Here is a 20,400-nt window from a genome sequence, read left to right as displayed (position 1 = left end):
ACTGTAGTCTGGAGAAGACCCAAGTCCTCCTCTGTTCCAGCCCTCTTGGAAGGGGGGATGTCCTGATGATGGACATGAGGTACAGGTGCAGTTAAATAGGTCCTTTTCCCCCAGGATCTTTTCTTTCCTTTGCAGTCACAGTTGTGAAGCCCGTAGGGCTGTCTCATTGGTGCTACGCTTTCATGACAGCTCAGACTGTTATGACAGTAGCACTGCCTGTTCCAGAGTTTCCCCTTGAAAGATCCTTATTTAAAATCCTAGCCGTCAAGCAGTCTAGTTAGCTAATTGTCAGAGCTTGTCATGCCATGTAGTTAATTCTTGGACAGCATTCAGATGCCTCTTCAAGAGTGCGTAAGGGTACGTGTGGAACTGCATCTCTTCTGCCCTGTTACTGCAAGAATTGACTTATACTTCTTGCTGGTTCAGAGATGCAGACATCATCGCAGTAGGTTTGGTGGAGGATTTAAGATGAGGAGCTTCTGTAACCTGATCCCACAGAAAAATCCTAGCTAACCTTGCTGCTAGTGCAGGGATTTGTTCACACCTGGCTGGGGATGATCAGGGGACTCCTTTAGTCTCATCAACCTGCTATTAGGAGCTTGCTTATTATAGCCTAATAACTCTGTCCTGGAAGCACTGAGATAAGACAAGCAGCCCTCAAGTTAAGGTCTCTGTCTTGGATAGGAAGGATAAGGCTTCAGCATCATGGATTTGAGAGAGCCATGCTGCTCACTACTTCTGATGCACAAACACAGTTGTTTGGAAGAACAAACTCCTTCTTGTGCCTAAGTGTTCATGCACTGCAAAGAGCAGCCTGTCCCTGCCTCTGGCTGAGTGAGGTGGGAATAAGCCCCTGAGCTTCATTGATCTTGCGAAAAATAAAAAGTGCCTGTGTGTATACACACACGTATATATTTTTTTTTCTGGGAAAAATGCCAACATGCTGCTGCTAATTTTGAGGCATTGCCATCCTGGATGCAGTCTATTGAATTTTGGGGTTGTTTTGTTTTTAAAGCTGTGTTACAGAAATTAATGTCAACATGGAAAGTGTTTTTTTTGTTTAGAGCGTAATAACAAAAAATCATCTTTGAGGTCCCCTAAATGCTCAAACATTATTGCAGCAGAATGTTTTGCTTTTAAACTCTGTGTGCAGCACCTGTGCTGTCCTGATTCATCCCAAGATTTTCAATAGCATCCTAGGGGAGGCAGAATAAAGCATGGCTCTCACTGGAGCCTCTCGTCTGTCAGAGCTCAGCGTGGTCAAAAAATAAACTTAAATCATGGCAAAGTTGTTGAAGCCAATTCCTTTGAGCTGCTCTCAAACTGGGAGGAAATAGTCCTATAACACACACACAAAAAAATCTTCATCTGTTTTTATGGTACTTCAAGAAGTGTAGACAAGCAGGGATCCAGGACTGAAATGTTTCTGTTAGAGGAATGCAGACTCCATCAACAGAGTCCTTGTGTGGAAGAATAAAACAAGATTAAAACACACCAGAATTAAACTAGTAAAGCCTTGTAGTGGCTTCTGAACCCAGCCATTTCTGTTTGTCATGCACATCTCTTACTTACTAAATAGTGGCTCCTGTGCCCATAGCTGTGTGCCTTTCCCTGCAGCCCCCTTCAGGACTCAGGAGGCCCAGGTGAAATGACTGCTGAATTATACACTCTGCTTGTTGCTTCTGCTGACAAGAGCTGCTTGTCTTGAAATTTCGTCATCTTCATCTAAAGGCAGTGACCTCCTTTCTCTTGATTGCTCTCCAGCAACCTCTGATTGACCACATTTCAGACATGGCCGGTGACCCTTGGCGTTTCCTTTTTTGCTTTTGATTTGTTTTAAGAGAGCACCTAGAAATACAGTTCATCTTCCTAGGTGATAAGTTGTTGTGGTTTAACTCCAGCCAGCAACTAAGCACCATGCAGCCGCTTGCCCGTCCCAGGGGGATGGGGAGGAGAATCGGGAAACAAAGTAAGACTCGTGGGTTGAGATAAGAACAGTTTAATAACTGAAGTAAAATTAAATATAATACTAACAACAATAATAATAAAAATATAATAATAATGAAAAGGAACATAACAAAAAAAAGAGACAAATAAAACCCAAGAAAAGACAAGTGATCCACAATGCAATTGCTCACCACCTGCTGACCGAGCAGCAATCTGCCCCTCCCAGCCAACTCCCCCCAGCTTATAAACTGAGCATGATGTTCTATGGTATGGAATACCCCTTTGGCTAGTTCAGGTCAGCTGTCCTGGCTATGCTCCCTCCCAGCTTCTTGCACACCTGCCTGCTGGCAGAGCATGGGAAACTGAAAAATCCTTAACTTAAGATAAGCACTACTTTGCAACAACTAAAACATCAGTGTGTTATCAACATTACTCTCACACTGAATCCAAAACACAGCACTGTACTAGCTACTGAGAAGAGAATTAACTCTATCCCAGCCAAAACCAGGAAATAAGTAAAAAGGGAGATGGAAGCAGGCTGTGCCCTGAAAAGTACAAAATGTGGATATGAAGGGCAGAGGGAAAAAATGCTTTTCTCTGTGCTAAGAGCTAGGGCCACAGAGAGATTTACAGCTATGCCATGTTATTACAGGTAGAGTCTGGCAGAGGGCTGGCTGAATTTCTGCAGTAGCTGCTACTGATAGTAGCTCCTGGTCTACCAGCAATGGCCTGTTCTTGTTCCCAGTAGGCAATGTGCATCCCCTGTCCCTCACGGCTTAGTGGCTTTCAGTGGCTCCAGCCCCATGTAGATCACTTCCCAGCCAGCTTTCCCTGCCATTTGTGCTTCTCCACCACTTCTCAGGAGCTTGGGACATCATGGCCTCACATACTATTTTAGCTGACTGTTTAGTAAGAACCTTAACACTTTGCAAACTTGGATGCAAAATAGCACATGGGCTCTGTCCATTGGTCTGATAGGTGGGGCCAGATAATCTTGACATCATCTCTTTGAGAAGGCGGGTAAATCCCACATGCTGTTTGGCAGGAGCAGAGGAAAACCTGCAAGTTGGTATTTCCCTGCTGGGGAAAGCAGCCATAAGGGAACATTGCCAGGTTGAGCTCAAACCAGTTATCTTATTATTGAGAACCACTGGGACTCCAGGAAGAAAAGAGGATGCTTTTGAAGTCAAGGCTGTTTATGAGCTTCAATAAGCAGCAGAGACCAGACTGTCCCAAGGGCCAGGGAAAGGGGAACCTCTTGTGTAATTCCTCTGATCTGCAGGTTTTGTTATGTGGATTTTGTGATTTGTAGTTTAGGATTAAAAAGACCAAAGACCTTTTAAGTATGGATTTCATTCTGCTGATTGTGTCATCATCCACAGATGTGGAGCCAGCCAGTGTGCAGCAGACCCTTCATCAACTAATTAACTCAAGTTGTCAAGCTGCAATCAGTGAGCTGCTCTCATACTAAAATAATAATGATAAATTCCTCTCATCTGAAGCTGTCAGATTCCAGCTGCATGAGGCATGAGTTTGCAGGATCTGTAACATACTCCATGAAGGAAAATCAGATTTGCACCTCTGTCTTGCCAAAGCCAACTTTGGCTTGGTTCCCTTTCTAGTAGAGTTTGCTGTTGGAGGAGCTGCTAAGGCCAGGCCAGGACTCATAGCAGAGCTAATAGCTGCCATCAGACTGCCAGATGCAGCGTACTGCAGCAGTGTGAGTCCTGCTCATTTCGCAAGGAATGTAGGAGTGGAGAATGTGCACCCTCACTGTGCCAAGCCAGGGGAGTTTCACACTGCCAGAGCTCATGTTTTTCTAGTTTCAGTTGCTTATTGATCAGCGATGTTTGTTGGTTTCTTTTGGGTTGCATTTTTAAAAATTTGTCTGAAACGGGTATGTTTCTGTTGAAATTCTTCCTGTGGTTATTTTGTGAGGCAACAAAGGTGCTGCACATTTCACTACAGGACAAGGTCTAAGACCTGGCTGAAGGAACAAGTGTCCAGAATGCCTTTGGGACCACTTGTCTGACCCACAGAACTGGCAGGCCAGCAGGGAGCCCTTGCAGGCTCTGGTGAGGATGTCAGCCCTCCCAGTTCTTGGAGCTTTAATGCCCCATTACATCTGTCCTGTCGTACTTATCATACCTATCCTGTCTTAAAACAGATCAATAAAAAAAAAAATCCCATTCCACAGTTGTGAAGGGAGTCCTGGATTCAACCCTCCTGCCTCTCTGTCTTGCATTAAAAAAAACTTAATGCCATCTCATCCGAGTATGACCAATTTATAGCAGTACTGGTTGCAACAATATACAGGCATCAATGGGGGCAGAAGCTTGCTCCAACATTTGCCTGGACTAAGAGCAGTCAGACTTCTGAGGTGTTGAGATTGGAAGAGCACCTTGCAATGATTTCAGTGTGCCTTGGATCAGGCTCCAAACATAGTATGCTGTTTGAGCCAGGCAGTGAGTATAATTATCTTCTGGGTATTTTCACTTTTTGCTCTTGCAGATACATTCAGCATCTTGATTCTTGGCATGTGGAAAGCTGCAGAGGTATGGTTTTTGGCTTTGTAGTGTTTGACCCCTATAGGAATTGGTAGAGTTGTGTTACAGTTTGTTTAGCTTTTCTATTTCCAAGCAAAATGGAAGCAAACAAAAAATGATTGTTTGCTTTATCCAGACAGACTTTGACCAAGGAATTTGTGTAGTCTAAGAAATAATAACTGGCTTTTACTGTCATGAATCTCTTTGCACAGTGTAAACATAACAAATAGAAATTAAAAGTACAGTTTATACCCTACAGCATAGGTTTGGGTGACACTTATAAAAGCCTATAAAGCATCTTAATTAAAGTTTTGTAGGCTCATAATTATGCATTATTTGAGAGAAATATCATTAGCAATACCAGAACTATGCAGAAACTTAATATGATCTTCAGATACCTGGAAATATGTGTAAAATAAAGATGCTTGTAAGGAGGTCCTCTTTCCCCATCAAATGAGAAATCCCATCTAAAGGCAGAAATGCAGAATACAGAGATCAGGAGGGCCAGTTCTTTTTTCTGCATTGCTTGCCATTTCTGAAAACCATCATGGAATAGATATCCTTTCTTTGCGGAAATGCTCCTAATCACTTTTAAGTTGGCTTCTTGGTGATTTGATGCAGAAATCATTTTTTAGTATATAAATCTGCCTTCATAAAAATCCCCATAAATATAACACAGTAAACAAACTGCTTGGAGGTCAGACCGCAGAAGAGGTTGACCTTGCGTTTTTAGCAGTTTAATATATGCTAGGGCTCAGATGGAGCAGGATTAAATTTCGCAAAGGTCCTGTGCCACGTGTTTCTTACAGAGTAGGAATATCTGAAAGCTTAGTGCAAACCAATAGAAAACACTGAGCACAAACACTCAGGTGAAATTTAGGCACAAATTTGGTTTTGATTAAATATAGAATCTTAGCCAGCGTGCAAAATGGGCGATGACTTTAAGGACTAAATAGATAAATTCAAGTACTGATTATCCTTCATTGTTTATCATTGTCGTGGTTTAAGCCAGCCGGCAACAAAGCACCACGCAGCCGCTCGCTCACTCCTCCCCCCTCCAGCGGGATGGGGAGGAGAAAATACAGTGACAGGGCTCCTGAGTCGAGACAAGGACAGGGAGAGATCACTCACCAGTTATGGTCACAGGCAAAACAGACTCGACTTGGGGAAAAAAAGGAAATCAAGAGTAGGATAATGAGAAATAGAACCATATCTTAAAAACACACCTTCCCCCCACCCCTCCCTTCTTCCCGGGCTCAGCTTTGCTCCCCATTCCTCTACCTCTTCCCCTCCGAGCGGCGCAGGGGGGGGCGGGAATGGGGGTTGCGGTCATTTCGTCCCACCGCTCCTTCCTCCTCGGGGGGAGGGTTCCTCACAGTCTTCCTCTGCTCCAGCGTGGGGTGCCTCCCACAGCGGTCAGCCCTCCATGAGTTTCTCCAACTCAGGTCCTCTCCACGCACTGCAGTTCTCTGCAAACTGCTCCAGCGTGGGCTCTCCCACGGAGTCACAGCCTTCTCTGGGCCCAGCCACCTGCTCTGGCGTGGGGTCCTCCATGGGCTGCAGGGGAATCTCTGCTCCACTGTTAAACCTCCATGGGCTGCAGGGGGACAGCCTGCCATGTCAGCACGGGCTGCAGGGGAATCTCTGCTCCGGCGCACCTCCTCCCTCTCCTTCTTCCCTGACCTTCATGTCTGCTTGGTTGTTTCTCTCACATCCCACTCCTCTCTTCACTGTAGCTCCCCTTCTTCTCCTTTTACTGTAGCTCATCTTCCTCCACCCTTTTTTATCACTCTTTTCCCCTTCTTAAATACGCTATCACAGAGGCACTACCACCATTGCTGACAGGCTCGGCTTTGACCAGAGACGGGTCCGAGTTTGGAGCTGAGGAAGCTTCTAGCAGCTTCTCACAGGAGCTACCCCTGTAGCCCTGCCCCCGCTACACAAACCCACCACAATCATTAAAGCTCTAAGTTATGTCCTTATTTCTGTCGAAACAAAGCCCCATGATTAAAGTTAAATAGCATTAAGCGCCTTAATAAATAGGGATGAGTTTGGTTTTTTTTTTAGATGACTCGAATTTGCTGAATTAGGGCCTCTTATCTTTGGTAACTGAGTTTAGGTATGTTTTGCAAAAAGGGTATCACACCTGTGCTGCCTTAAAATACAGGTGCGTTTTGTTTCTGTGTAGATGTACCCTTCCTTAGGCAAATGAGCTTATTTACAGATTTTGACAGTGAAATACAAGAGGAGCTAGATTACGGTGATGTGAACAAGTAAATACAGATGAATGGTTTCCAGTGCAGGTGATACTTTTTCTTCCAAAACAGCATTTTTATTTCAAGCATTATCACTATTATACTCACTAATATGTCTTTTAGGAGTGTAAATCCTAGGCTGTTGTTTTAAATTGTTTACCTGTATGTGTTCTCTCTTCAAAAAATATATTTGAGAGTATGTCTGCTGGTAGCACTCCTGAAGTTATTTTTGACTGTTCACTGTTATGAATGCTCAGAATGGCAATGGAGAAAGGCAAAGCTTGTGCTCCTACCCAGATTTTTTTTATTTTTTTATTTTTTTTTTTTTTTGATAGCAGAAGCTCCTCTCTTTTTGCTTGAATGGTTACAGAGATGTCAGGGATAAGAGATCCACTGCTGTTTACTTTTACTATGTGGGATGATATAAGCCCTGTGATTCCTTACAACATTAAGAAAAGGAATAATAGCTGATAACATAATATATACATATATATAGCCAGTTGCATTTTCTTTGTACAGGTCCATTCCATTTTAATATCTATTTAATCATCACCTAGTGTTTTTGTTTATTATTCCCTTTCAAATACTCTTTTAATTTGCTGCAGGCTCTTTAATACTTCAGTTTTAATTTTAAGCTCTCTCCAGCATGGCTTGCATTGTAAGAAATGCATTGAGTTGGTATGACAGAAATTCCATGTAATAAAAAATAATGTCCGTTTGCTTATTCCAAGAAGTTGTTATCTTTCAAGATGAAAAGGACATCTATTGCTCCCTTAGCGGTTTTATTCTCAGTCTTTTTTTGGAAAAAGAAGTATATTTATCTTTAAGTTAGGATTTTGGAAGGAGCCTAAGGGAGCTAGGAGAAAATTGAGGTCTTTTGGCTATGAAGAGAAAGACGCAGTCCCAGCAATGCAGCAGCAGAGATCGCTTCTCCGGCCTGACCTGGGGTCTTGGTGTGCTTGCTTACATCCGTTGACTGAGTTGCTGGTAGGAGAGCTCCTTACCCCATTTCAAACCACCTGAACGAACTTTGCTTGTTTTGGCTGAAGGCATCTCCCAGCCAGCTTGCAGGTAGATCTGCGAAGCAGTTGCCTCAAAGATGTGTACTCAGAGAGTAATTCCTTCCGTTACAGCAGCTGTATACAGAATCCAGCTCGATTTGCAGCCTTTTAAACACTGCATTTCTCATGGTTATGTACAATCCAACTCATGAAAGCATTTAAATGTGTGTTTACTATTTAAGTACATGAATATCTCAACGCAGTGAAAACTGTGGCTGAGTACTTTGCTGAAATGGGCTCTCTGTGACCTGATTCTCAAAAGTGCTGAGCAGTCAGATCCCTGTGAGGTCAGTGAATGCTGCTCGGCCTTCACTGCTTTGGAAATGGAGCTGAAATACGATTATATGAGCTTTGCTTCATGCTCATATGCTTGCAAAACCCTAGCCCTGTTTTTAAGGATGCAAGACAAGAAGAGAATCCATTTTGAATCTTCAAGGAAAAAAATCCATGAAGATGTTAAAAGGCAGACGCTAGTTAGGGAACATTAATGAATCTTTGAATTTTTCTAAGTCATTGTTTTGTTTTGTTTGCTTCTGCTTCAAAATACCTGCTTTCACAGACCATCAGAACTGTGTAGTTTAAAGATTTTCGTGTCTGATTGATTGCTTTATACTTGACAGAAAGATCCCGAGTACCACGTATGTGTTTGAAGTGGTATTTCTTTGAACGTCAGCTGATCTCTCAGGTTAGAGAATGTAACCTGAATTTAAGAAAACTAGCACATAAATTGTATTCGCGCTGCTAAGACCTACTGACACTGCAAAGATAGGTCTTGACAAAGATTTTCTTTGGGCTGCAACTCATCTTGTATGGGGTGTCAGATGGATTCTTTATTTCTGTTCTTTCATTCTTTATTACTGAGGGCATTGGCCGAGGAACAGGGCTTCTGCTTCTCTAGGAGTTCAGTGACTGGCACTGCTTGTCTTTCATCTGCAGCAATAATCCTCTCTGTCCAGGACTTAAATACACAAATTTGCTGGGGAAACAGGGACTCTCCATACTTAATTTTTTTATTATTGGACAAAAGAAATCACTAGCAAAGAATATGATGGAAAAAGCCCAGAAAGCACAAATGGCAAGGGAGTTCTGTGGTGCACAGGGTTTTGGGGCCCAATCCCAAGTCATTTTTTAAAGAGATTTTTTTTTGTTTAGTCTGACTTGGCACCAGCTCTTCTGCATGCATGTACGCTCTCATCACTCTTTGAACATGTAGATGCTCAAATATGGGTGAAGGAAATGCCTTCAGTGTGAGTAGTGCATGTACCAATACCAGTGTGTCTGAATGCACAGGCAGAGGTGATGAAAACCGTTATGCAGATGAGAGCACATAAAAAGCAGTGAGGTTTCTGCAAAAGTAACTTGTGCATAGGCTTAAATAAAGAGCATTGCAAATCATACCCAAAATATTTTCTCTGTGTCTATGATTATGTCATTTCCATAGCAACTAATTATGCCATAAACCAAAGATCATGACTTCAGGTGGCATGTGAGCAGAAGGAGATGAGCTATTAAGTATCGAAGATCTCTTTTTTTCATGCAAATTTCCTTATTTATAAAGAAAAAAAAGAAAATGAAGAAAAAAAACCCTGAAGTCTGCTATATAAGTGAAATTGCTTCTGACTGAAATATTTTTTCAAAGTTTTGTTGGAGGCATCAGTAAATCTTTAAAGGAGTTGCAGGTACAACTGTGAATATCAAAAGATCTTTGTATTAGCTGAGGAAATCTCTTGAACATCTGACTTTCTCCTCCTGCCCATGCCCCTCCAGGGCTCAACAACTTTCCAGCAAAAATAGCCTTTTACAGATACTGAAATTGCTAATGGACAAGCAAGGACCCTGGAAATAAAAGGGAAGGTGTGGGATCTTCTTATGTGTAGGATAAGTTTGAGGTTTCAGTGAAACATGCTCTCTTCTGCTTGATTTGTTAAAAAAAATTCATATTTCTTTTACAATAAAAGGTTCTTGAGAGATCCTGAGCTTACAGCCCCGTGGTAATACTCCTTGAGCTGGAGGACCTGCTGCTCAGAGTAGGACTGATGGTTGTTTGATTTGCCTGTTTCTTAGGAGGCTGCTTTGACATGTCTTCATTTTGGTTCAGGAACTGGCTTTAATGGCTCCAAGTCTGACCCACTCGTGCCTCTCTTAAAGCCTTTCGCAACACGTGACAGCACAGGCTCTTTGCACCACGAGAATTTTTAGGAGAGAGCAGGATTTAGGGAGGAAACCCTTTGGTTGCTGCTTCTTTGCTCTGTGTGGGCTGTCAGAAAGGAGGTTGACATGCAGGGACACTGTCACCAGATTTCTCCATTGCTTAGCCTGTGGATGGAGATGCAGAGAGGTAATCGTACAGCGCTGGCTCAATGCCTAGGCCCCCCAGTCACATTCGCAGAATCATAGAATGGTTTGGTTGGAAGGGCCATTTAAAGGTCATCTAGTTCAACCCCCCTGCAATGAGCAGGGGCATCTTCAACTAGATCAGGTTGCTCAGAGCCCCGTCCAGCCTGACCTTGAGTTTTTCCAGGGATGGGGCATCTACAGCCTCTCTGGGCAACCTCTTCCAGTGTTCCACCACCCTCATGGTAAAAGATTTCTTCCTTATGTCTAGTCTGAATCTACCTTCTTTTCATTTAAAACCATTACCCCTTGTCCTATCGCTACAGGCCCTACTAAAAAGTCTTTCGTCATCTTTCTTATAAGCCCGCTTTAAGTATTGAAAGGCTGCAATAAGGTCTCCCCAGAGCCTTCTCCTCTCCAGGCTAAACAACCCCAACTCTCTCAGCCTTTCCTGATAGGAGAGGTGTTCCATCCCTCTGATCATTTTTGTGGCCCTCCTCTGGACCCACTCCAACAGGTCCATGTCTTCCCTGTATTGAGGACTCCAGAGCTGGATGCAGTACTCCAGGTGGCGTCTCACCAGAGTGGAGTAGAGAGGCAGAATCACTTCCCTTGACCTGCTGGCCACACTTATTTTGATGTGGCCCAGGATACAGTTGGCTTTCTGGGCTGCAAGCGCATGTGGCCGGCTCATGTCCAGCTTTTCATCCACCAGTACCCCCAAGTCCTTCTCTGCAGGGCTGCTCTCAATCCCTTCATCCCCCAGCCTGTATTGATACTGGGGGTTGCCCTGACCCAGGTGTAGGACCTTGCACTTGGCCTTGTTGAACCTCATGAGGTTCACATCGGCCCACTTCTTGAGCTTGTCCAGGCCCCTCTGAATGGCATCCCATCCCTCAGGCGTGTCAACCCCACTACTCAGCTTGGTGTCATCTGCAGATTTTCTAAGGGTGCGCTCAATCCCACTGTCTATCTCATTGATGAAGATATTAAACACTACTGGCCAGGGCTGAGCAGAGACTGCAGAGCTACGGCAGCGTGAGGCTGTCAGGTTAAAAATCATATTCTCACTCCCTTTTGCCTTGCGCTTTTAGTCATTTGTATTAATGCAAAATGAATATACAAAAGTAAACAAATCAAAGACTCTATTACAAGGTTTTTTTCTTCCTAGCTGAAACAGCCAGCCTGGCCCTGAACTTTGGTTCACCCTCCAGTCAGAAGAGGTAATGTTTCTCTTAGTCTTTGGAAGAGGTGCATTTTTTACAGAGCCTGCATCACTGAACCAAATGTAACCAAACAGGAGCTGCAAAGAGTGCACTGGAGGGGAGAGAAGGGATTGCTCACTAGGCACATTGCTGAAGAAGGGGACTGTCAGTGCCAAACAGTTTTGATTAATGCTTTTATGTGGTGATCTCTGTATGTACATGAAATTGAAAAGTTAACCATTTGGAGTGTATTTATCAATTGATCACCCTTAGCTGATTGTAATGCTGTGGTGTGGAGCAAAGTTAATAACGCACAAAAAGCTCCCAGTCCTGTAGTAATATTTGATCTTAGACATTTTATTCGCTGAAACTACTGGGAAAGACTACCACCTTTCATGTGCATAGCTTTGCACACACACACACACACCCCCCACCCTGTTGCAGAAGAGGAGCAGTTGTCACATACATACCCTGTATTTATATAGTATATTTCAGTAATAGCTTCTAGCAGGATTTTTTAAAATTTATTTTATTTCGTGGCTCACTTAACAGTTTTTATGAGATGCTCACAAACAGGCTACTGAGGTTAATGCACAGTGGATTATTTCATTAGGAGGATGGAGCAGGTATGCAGAGTTTTGAAGACAGTGACAAGAGGCATTAGTAGAGGGAAAGGCAGTGCAACCATTAAATGACTAATGAGACTAAATTAATGAGGAGGTGTTAGTGGCTGCATTTTGTGTGACCTGAAGGGGCTGGTGTTTTGTGATCATGAGAGTTAAATCATGGAGCAGGAAGAGAAAGCAGTATTCAAAATGGATAAAAGGAAGGCCTGATCCAAAGCCGTATTGAAATACCCGTTGGTTTCAATTGATGCTTCCTTTGGGTCCAGAGGTGTCACACAGAGCGAGTCATGAGGAGGGGAAGCCCAGGACGTGAAGCAGGGAAAGAAGCAGCTGGGTCTGGAAAAACACACTGCACTGGAAGAGGAGCCAAAGGCGAGCAGGGGGCCAAAGAGGCCTGGAAAGCAGCTCTCACCCAAACTATGGGGACAGGCAGGTTCTTCAGGGATCCTTGGTAGAACGTTTTGACACATTAACCATCAATTGAGCTCAGAGTACACACACAAAGCTCGCTCAGGCCTCGGCAACGGCGGTGTTCCTGCCCTGGGGTTCAGGGCCCAGCAGCACCACACGGCCTCAGGCCCACCTGGGACTCACTGCTGCCCGTGTCGTGGGCAGAGCGCTGCGTGCTCTCACGCATACCTGTTCCGCCATGTGCCTCATCCTGATTGGCCCGGGCACCCGCGACTCCTTTAAAGGAGGAGGGGGGCCGTGACCAGCCCACCCACAGGTAATGGCTGCCTGCCCTGCAAGGTGGCTTAGCGGGGCGGGGAGCGGGAGTGCTGGTCCCAGCAACAAGAACAAAGGCGGGAACTGGGAGCAGATTTGGCTAAGGGACGTAGGAGCGTGGTGCGGGGCCTGTGGTGACTGCAAGCACAGGGTGAGGTGGTAGGTGGGAAGTGTGGGCTGAACAAGTACATGTGTGTCTTCAGGTGACAGCTGAAGTCTTGGATGAGGCTGTTCTGAGAAAGCGTGTGAGGGATAACACAGTTAACAGATCTACCACTGATGCCCAAACCATTTACAGTTTCTGTCTATTGCCTGGAGCTCATTTGACATTGTTAAGAGCGCGGCCTCTCCTGTTTCAGGGCCAGGGTTTTGGCTGGAGATGTTGAAGGTTACCAGCCCTCCACTCAAAGCTGCAGGGACAGAGTTGTTACAACATAAATGGTAGCACGCCACCAGAATCAATACAAATTGAACCTCTGCTGGGGAGACTGCACAGTGCTTGCTTTCTTGTGTAGAGGAATCAATATGAATTGGCCTCAGGATGGGAATATACAGATGCAGTTGGGGAGAGAAAAAGTAGATGGAGAGCTGAGGTGAACAGAGGTCACTAGGTCCAGGCTGTGATTTTAGGCTCAGTCATTAACAAAAATTTTGTGAAAGCTATAATTCACCAGCCCCTTGAGTCACTCTTGTGGACATAATGGCCCAGCAACGCAATGCTTCTGAGGTTTATTCTTCTTGGTTAATGGCGTAAATGTTGATACGGGTCCCAGCATGTCCCTGCCCCTTTCATCCACTTTCCACCCGGGTTGGGCAAAAGTAGAGTACATCAGCCCTTCTGTTTTTATTGCTTTTCCCCAGTTCCCATGCAGGGTCCTACTCCTGCATATAAGCGTGTCATCTAAGCCGGGGTTAGCCTGCCGGTGTAATGTTGCTATCTCAAGGATTTCCCATTTAGGCTAGCAACTCTGACTGGGTTTCCTAGCGTGAAAGATTTAATAAAAGAATGATTCTGGAGCTGTATAATGTCTGTATCCCAAATGACTGTTTCTAATTAGCTGTTGATATTGGTGTAAGAAAGAAGAACAGTGACAACTTGAGAGCTAAATTTTACACTAAAGTGCGTTTGAAAAGTTGTCATTTCAATGAGGTGTGCTAAGGGATGGTGGTGAAAGGAGGCTGGGGTAAAAGTACTCTTTATTGTAACGGTCGTGTGGGACCTCCGCCTTACTCATGTGTTTTTCTGCATCTGTCTGAAATATACCCACTGTGTGTTGGTTTATTATTTTTTATTTAAAAGCAGCATTTAGAAACTCTCCTGTCTACCTCAGATCTTGGCTTTATAAATTATTCCACCCATATTAAGAACTGAATTCTCTTGGGAATTGATGATTTCTTGCCTTAAGGAAAGGTGAAATCAAGTGATTTCTACCCCTTTTCTTATCCAGATAGCAGTAAGTGAGCTGCTTTTGAGCCTTCAGATGTCTAGTTTACAGTAAATATGCCAAACTGGCCTCTGTTGTGCTTGCAATACAGTGGGTACCCTTGTTAAATAATGATTGTCTGACATGACACTGTTTCAACATAATCTGTGTACAGAGCTGTACCCAGTTTTTCTTTTTACCATTTAATATGGAGCTTTGTGCACAGGCATTTCTCTATACTGACAGGGAACATAGAAAATACTTGAATCACCTTTGGGTTTCCATTGCCAAACTGGTCTCGTTGCCATACAGACAAGGAAGAAGATTGGAGGCAAAACTGTTTGGAGCCATAGGAAAAATAAATGGTGTATTGGAAACTCAGACCGAGAACAGATCTGCTTGCATGGGACCATCTTTATGTCCTAGGAAAGGAGGACTCCTTTCTGAGGACAGAGTTCATACCGTGCAGGAAAGGGAGGGAGGAAAAGTAGAAGAGCGAGCTCCATCGTGGCTATGCAGTATCTCTGTTCTTAGAGGTAGGGAAATTAAAAAGTGGGAAAGTTTTCAGTCATCCAAAGTTGTTGAAACAGATGGCGCAGGAGTTATTACCCTTGTGTTTTGTGCTCAAGTTCTTTCTCTCTAAAGCTTGCACCAGGTATGCCCAGTGTATTTATAGTTTGCAGAGGAAATGAAGGGAAATAATTAGACTCCAGCTTTGCAGTTTGTAAATTAACAGAATTAGAGGGTGGTTTGCAAGGGTGAACTGCTCAGGCTATGTGCAAAACCAGCTCATTTTACTTTTACTAATTTGTTCTTTAATTAATTGGTGCCTATGTCTCTTGATTTGTGCTGAGACTGGCAAGATGCTTCATGCAAGAAACCTGTTTTCATCTTGATTAATTCTCTGCTGGGGCAAGCCTTTTAAAAAATACTAGCCAGCCATCTTCTCACTTAGCCCCAGGAGCTTACAGTCAAAATCATAAGGCAGACAGAGGGTGAGAGAAGGAAGGCAGAGACAGGCCGTTCCATTTTACAGATAAGAAAGTGGCACATATGGAGATGCGGTGAGTTGCTCACACAGGGAATTTAGGGCAAAGATGGTAAATGAGTCTTGCTTTCCTGAGTGTTAATACTGTAATTACCACAGGTTCAGTCAGTTTTTTTCCTTTCTGAAAAAGTTGTGTGTGGCAGATTTTCAACTCTTACTGCCTGTAGGAGTAGCCAGATTTTAGGGAAGTGCTCCCCAACGTACAGACTGTGATGCCAATCAGTGAATTACCTGACAGGGGGAGATAGGCTGCTAGAGAAGCAAATGAGCTGGCCATACATTTGCTGAGGGATGATTCCGTGGGACTGAGTGAATTAGGAAAATCCTGGTGAAGGATCTGCAGTGGAACAAACAAGCCTTCCGGCAAGGGAAGCACGGCCTGTTCTGACCCCGCTCCCCCCAAAGCATCCCGAACGCTTATGCGTAAGGCATTTTTATAACAGTTAGTTATTCCCCTTTCTTTCGGCAGCATTGCCTGTATATCCGCACAGCCCTTTTAAAGCGAACTGCACGTCAGGCTCGATCTCCGTGCGGTTACTCCGCGCTAACAGTTTCGGAGCCGAGGGGCAGGACCGCGGGCGCGCAGAGCCGGGCGGCCCCGAGACCTGCCCCAGGCCGGGGCTCCTGCCGCCGTCCCCGCCTGCGCTCCGGCTGGGCTGAGGCAGCGCCCGCCGCATCCCGAAACCGAGGGGAGGATTTTTTATTGCAAAGGGGGGGGTGCCGGAGGGGCTGCGACGGGCAGGGGTAGGGAGGGGTGCGCAGGGCGAGGCGGCCCCTTCTCGTGCCTCGGCGGGAGGCGCGGGGCCGGGCCGGGGCGCGGCGATGCGGGCGGGCGGGGAGCGCGATTGGCGCGGAGCCTTGGAGGAGTGGCGGCCGCGCTGTGAATGGAGCTCCGTGGCTGGCTTGCCACAGGCTCCCTCCGCATGAAGGGGATACGGGGATCCTTAAAGTGAGCCGAGCGTCTCGGGGCAGAGCAATGTGGCGAAGAGGAAGGGGCCACGGGAGCTGCTTGCCTTTTGGATAATTCCTGCGCTTGCCCACGAGTCTTGTGCAGCAGCACTCTCTTGTCTGTGTGTGGCATGTGGAGCTGGGGTTTTATATGGCATTTGCAATCCAAGCGAGGTCAAACTTCCTTTTTTTAAAATTCATTGCTTTGGGTACAGTATATCTCTCTCTCTTTTTTTCTTCTGTGGTAGTGGGGTGGGCCGGGAGGGACGATTGTGACATCGGAGGGAATGTTTACTTGTGCAGAAGTCTTTCTCATGTGGAAGCACGCTGCTCCCTAACTCCTGGCTAAGCAGACTTCAGTTCACCAACTTTGCTACCGTACAGCACATGTAACTCCTTGACAGGATGGCAGACAAAAGAACAGCTGGTGCAAAGCAATAGGGGATTCATAGCAAGGAGGAGGAAGGAAAATCACAAACCTTTCACCCGCACCATTGACATCCGACAGTTGTCAGAGCAGCAGTTGCGACAGGACGAGCTGAAGCCACCATGCGCAGGTCTAGCACCGATGAGTCGACCTATCACAGGAGCCCTTCCCTGGACAGCAAGGATTACAGTTTCCCAAATGGCGCCTTTCGTCGCTACAGCAGCATGTATGGTGGCCAGTTTGGGGCTGCCAGCAACTCTTTTTTTGGATTCCACACCAACCCAGGCCCTAAGGCCACCAAGGCTAAGTACACGTCCCCCAAGGGAAACAAGTACGTTGTCTTTTACCTGGATCTCTCGTTTATTTTTCTCCTAGAACTGAAGAGGTGCAGCATGGCTCACAACTGCCTGCAGTGTATCAAGTACCTAATGTTTGTCTTCAACCTTCTCTTCTGGGTGAGTACGTGTTTGAAACTGCAAGACGGTTGCATTTGTGTCTGCTTACTGAGATGGAAGGTGAACTTATTGCTACTTTTAAACTTAGAAGTTTAAACTTGGAAGTTGAACAAAGTGGTGCCTAGGCTACACTTTCTGTGGCCTCATTAATTTGTGTGGACAACCTACTGAGGGTTTCCTTCACCCTCTCATTTCCTGGCCTTCAGCTGTGTTTCAGAACTGTGATACAGGACAAAAGAGTGTGTTTATAGAGGCCAGTTGCATGAATGCCTTCATCACTTTGTTCCAGTGAAAGCCGTACACTCCTTTTGTTGCCCTGATCTTTCATTCTCGTGTGTGCTTGCCTCAAGAGTCATGCATAGTCTTAGAGAAATCACTGAGGCCATTCATGATTTTAAGGTCGCGCACGTGCTTACATGCATTGTTGTATTGTGGATGGCACACTCGGTACATCACAACATTAAAGCCTGTGTCAGGAATCTCCAGGTGATCATTCTCTGTCCCAGTCAGTGATGAGTCCTAGCATTGCCGTTCCCTCCTGAAGACATGGCTCTGAAGGGTGGAAGGAGACCAGAGCCTTCCTCACTTCTTCTGGGGCTGCTACTCTGTGGCAAGAGCTTATCAAATCACTACGAGCCACGCTTGTGTCAGCAGGACATTGTGATGGGACATATGGGCGTGCATCTCCGCATCATCTTTTTAATAAATGAGGTGGCTGTCAACAGCAAGGTGGTTGGGCATTTCACTGCCATGAAGTGGAGCATAGGCTGTAGACAGAGACTGAAGAAGCTCAGTGGGGGGTTCAGGTTACAAATGCTGTTTGTCCTGTAAAAAAGGGAGTAGCATGATTGCTAGGGGAGGGGAGGAAGTGATTTCTAGTTCAAAGTCTCCCATCCAGACTCATATGTGGGAGGGTCTGTTGTCAGGTCCTCAGGAGGTGCCTTTAAATGCCTCGTTCTTCTGGAGTGGTCTATTAACATGCTGAGGGAAGTAAGGGGTATTGTGAAGTGACACCACTTCTGTTCTGGCGCTTAAGGAGGGGGTGTGTGTTTGCAGTTGGGTGTTACCATGCCCGTATTACTGATTGTCTGTGCTCTCATGAATTGTCGGAGGTACACAGAGGGCTGTGAGTGAGATGGAAAGAGCTGCTCTCTAGTGTGTGCTGCTGCTGTGCAGCTGTTTAAAACCAGTCATGCTGCAGTGCTGGTGCATCAGAAAACACAAAGTGCAGGCAACTTATGCTGACCTGAGTCATACCAAAGAGTCAGGATGTGATAAACTAGTGCAAGTCCACTGAATTGGCACGGTACTAACCAGAGCTATGAAACACAAGGAGGGTGCTGTCTTTACACCCTGGATAAGCTGGTAGAAAGAGTGTTGGTAAGACTGCAGTCTGTCTTTCAATTCTGACTCTGGTTGCTTCTGCTTTCCTAAATATTGTCTAATATTTATTGTAGCTTGCTTCAGCCCTTTCTGAAAAATACCAACACTATCTTTCTTGCTCTTTTAAGCCTTGTGCCTCTACTGACTGTTCCTGGTTGAGATTATAGCACTGACAGCTAGTTGAAGTGTGTGCTAGAGAAATACGATGCTGGTGTTAATAGCTCTTTTCAGGACTATGCATGGCACTGCCACAAAGGATACTCACTGCATTCTGATTCCTTTTACAATATTCATCTTCCACTGAAGCATATGATAAGAAGAGGTACTGCTGCAAGTAATGTGTGTGTATTTACGAAGGCAAGATGGCACCTAATAATATATCTTTGGCATGCTTTTCAGTAGGAAAGCCTTAATCCTTTGAGAGAGAAGGAAAGGTTTTTGTCTTTCCCCTGAAACCATCAAAGCTATTCTCAAATGCTTGGAGGGAGAGAAAAGACAGGGGTCCCAAAAAGAGAGAATAACCATATGCCAACTGTGCTTTTCGTGAACTAAAGCATACGAGCTTTAGTATGAGTGGAGTGGGAGAGGGTGATATCAAATACTGCAGCACGATTTCTGTTTTGTTTCCCTTTCACATGCTACCTGCACAGCAGGAGTGATTGATGATGATCATGTCCAAATGAGGTTTGCACAGCATGTAGTTATAATAGATGCAGCTCTTCACCTTCTCACAGTGGAGAAAGTAACTAAAAAGAGATGATTTTAAAAAGTACTGGCTTAAGCTGACCTATCTTTAGTAAAAGCAGAAAAAAATTTCCATTTCTAGTGATCAAAAATCTTGGAATGATTACAGGTTGATGATGATGCTGTTTTGTTTTTCAAGTTGTTGTCAGTTATCTGTCGTGTTTTACTTTGTGAAATTAAAGGAGAAGCATCTCTGCAAGAAGACAGGATTTCTTTTTGCATACATGCTCACAGAAGTTTTGCTGTCTCCACCTTTCCCCTCCACCCTTCTCTAGGTAGTTGGTTAGTGACAGACAATAGTAAGCAGGAAGAGGAATTGGTTTTTTTCATGCTTCGACCTCCAAATAAAAACTGCAGTTATTTCCATGTATAGAGAGCAGTCATTGCATTAAATGAATTAAATGCCTAGTATAGGTTGTTCCTGCTTCTTATTGCGTTTTGAGCAAATGCTTTGATTTCCTTCAGAAATCATATTTTCATTTTCTTCTTCCTGTTCCTATTAATTAACTCCAGTCCATTTGGTGCAGCCCTACAGCCTATTTCCCAGTACTTTCAGCTATCTTTCCCACAGCGTGGCAGAACAATAGTCCTCAGCCCTGTGCAACTCTGGTGGGATTGGTGCTGCATTTCTGAGGAAAAGACCCTTTTCTTATGAGTCTAGTGAATTTATAGGAAACAAAATCTCAGAGACCTTGATTTTAAATGTTCCTGCCAAGCGTTATTGGATTAGGTCCTGCACTCATGCTGTAAAATTTTTAAAAGCTGTCATATAACTGTGAAAACAGAGCACGTTTCTCCTCCCCTTTCTGACGGTTGAAGGGAACACAAAGCTCCTTCACAAGTGTCAGAGGCTGAGGTGCCTTGTCAGTGTTGATGCTGAATCAGTCCATTGGTACAGCAGACCAGCAGCTATTAACGTAGAGAAAAAATCTGATAGTCCTAGAATAGCTCTCTTCTCCATGAAGAGTCCTGCACAAATTGCCCTTTGTGCATTTGCAACTACTCTGGGGTATTAAGGTACTGAAACATGGGCAAAACATTATTAGACAGCAGCACTGCCGCTCTAATGGGAATTGCCATTCAGAGGCCATTTCCTGGAATATTGCCAGATGCAGAGGAGCCATCACTGTATCACTGCACTGGTTTGTAAGCTTCCGAAATAACTTTTGTCACTTGATACATACTACTTGCCTGACTTCATTCATTTTTATGGACTTCGATTTTCTTTTGTTGAATTGCTGAACCCTCGAGACTAAAGATCACCTCAGATG

The 20,400-nt window shown here is 44.8% G+C and overlaps 1 protein-coding gene across 3 annotated transcripts in view; it reads left to right on the top strand.

The window, feature by feature from the left end:
* TSPAN4 (tetraspanin 4) overlaps nucleotides 1-20,400 on the top strand; it is a 391,838-nt gene that overhangs the window by 162,411 nt on the left and 209,027 nt on the right. For 2 of the 3 annotated variants that reach the window (XM_050896897.1, XM_050896896.1), the window contains one exon: nucleotides 16,923-17,002. In XM_050896897.1, coding sequence (XP_050752854.1) covers nucleotides 16,940-17,002 — 63 coding nt within the window. In that variant the 5' untranslated portion in view covers nucleotides 16,923-16,939. Of the gene's footprint in view, nucleotides 1-16,669; nucleotides 17,003-20,400 lie in introns of those variants that run through there. The other variant, XM_050896895.1, reaches the window with a different exon arrangement.

This window comes from Gymnogyps californianus, chromosome 5 (assembly GCF_018139145.2).
Source record: "Gymnogyps californianus isolate 813 chromosome 5, ASM1813914v2, whole genome shotgun sequence".
NCBI classification, from domain to species: domain Eukaryota; kingdom Metazoa; phylum Chordata; class Aves; order Accipitriformes; family Cathartidae; genus Gymnogyps; species Gymnogyps californianus.
The sequence above is the reverse complement of the archived record's forward strand: the minus strand, read 5'-3'. Positions and strand labels throughout refer to the sequence as shown.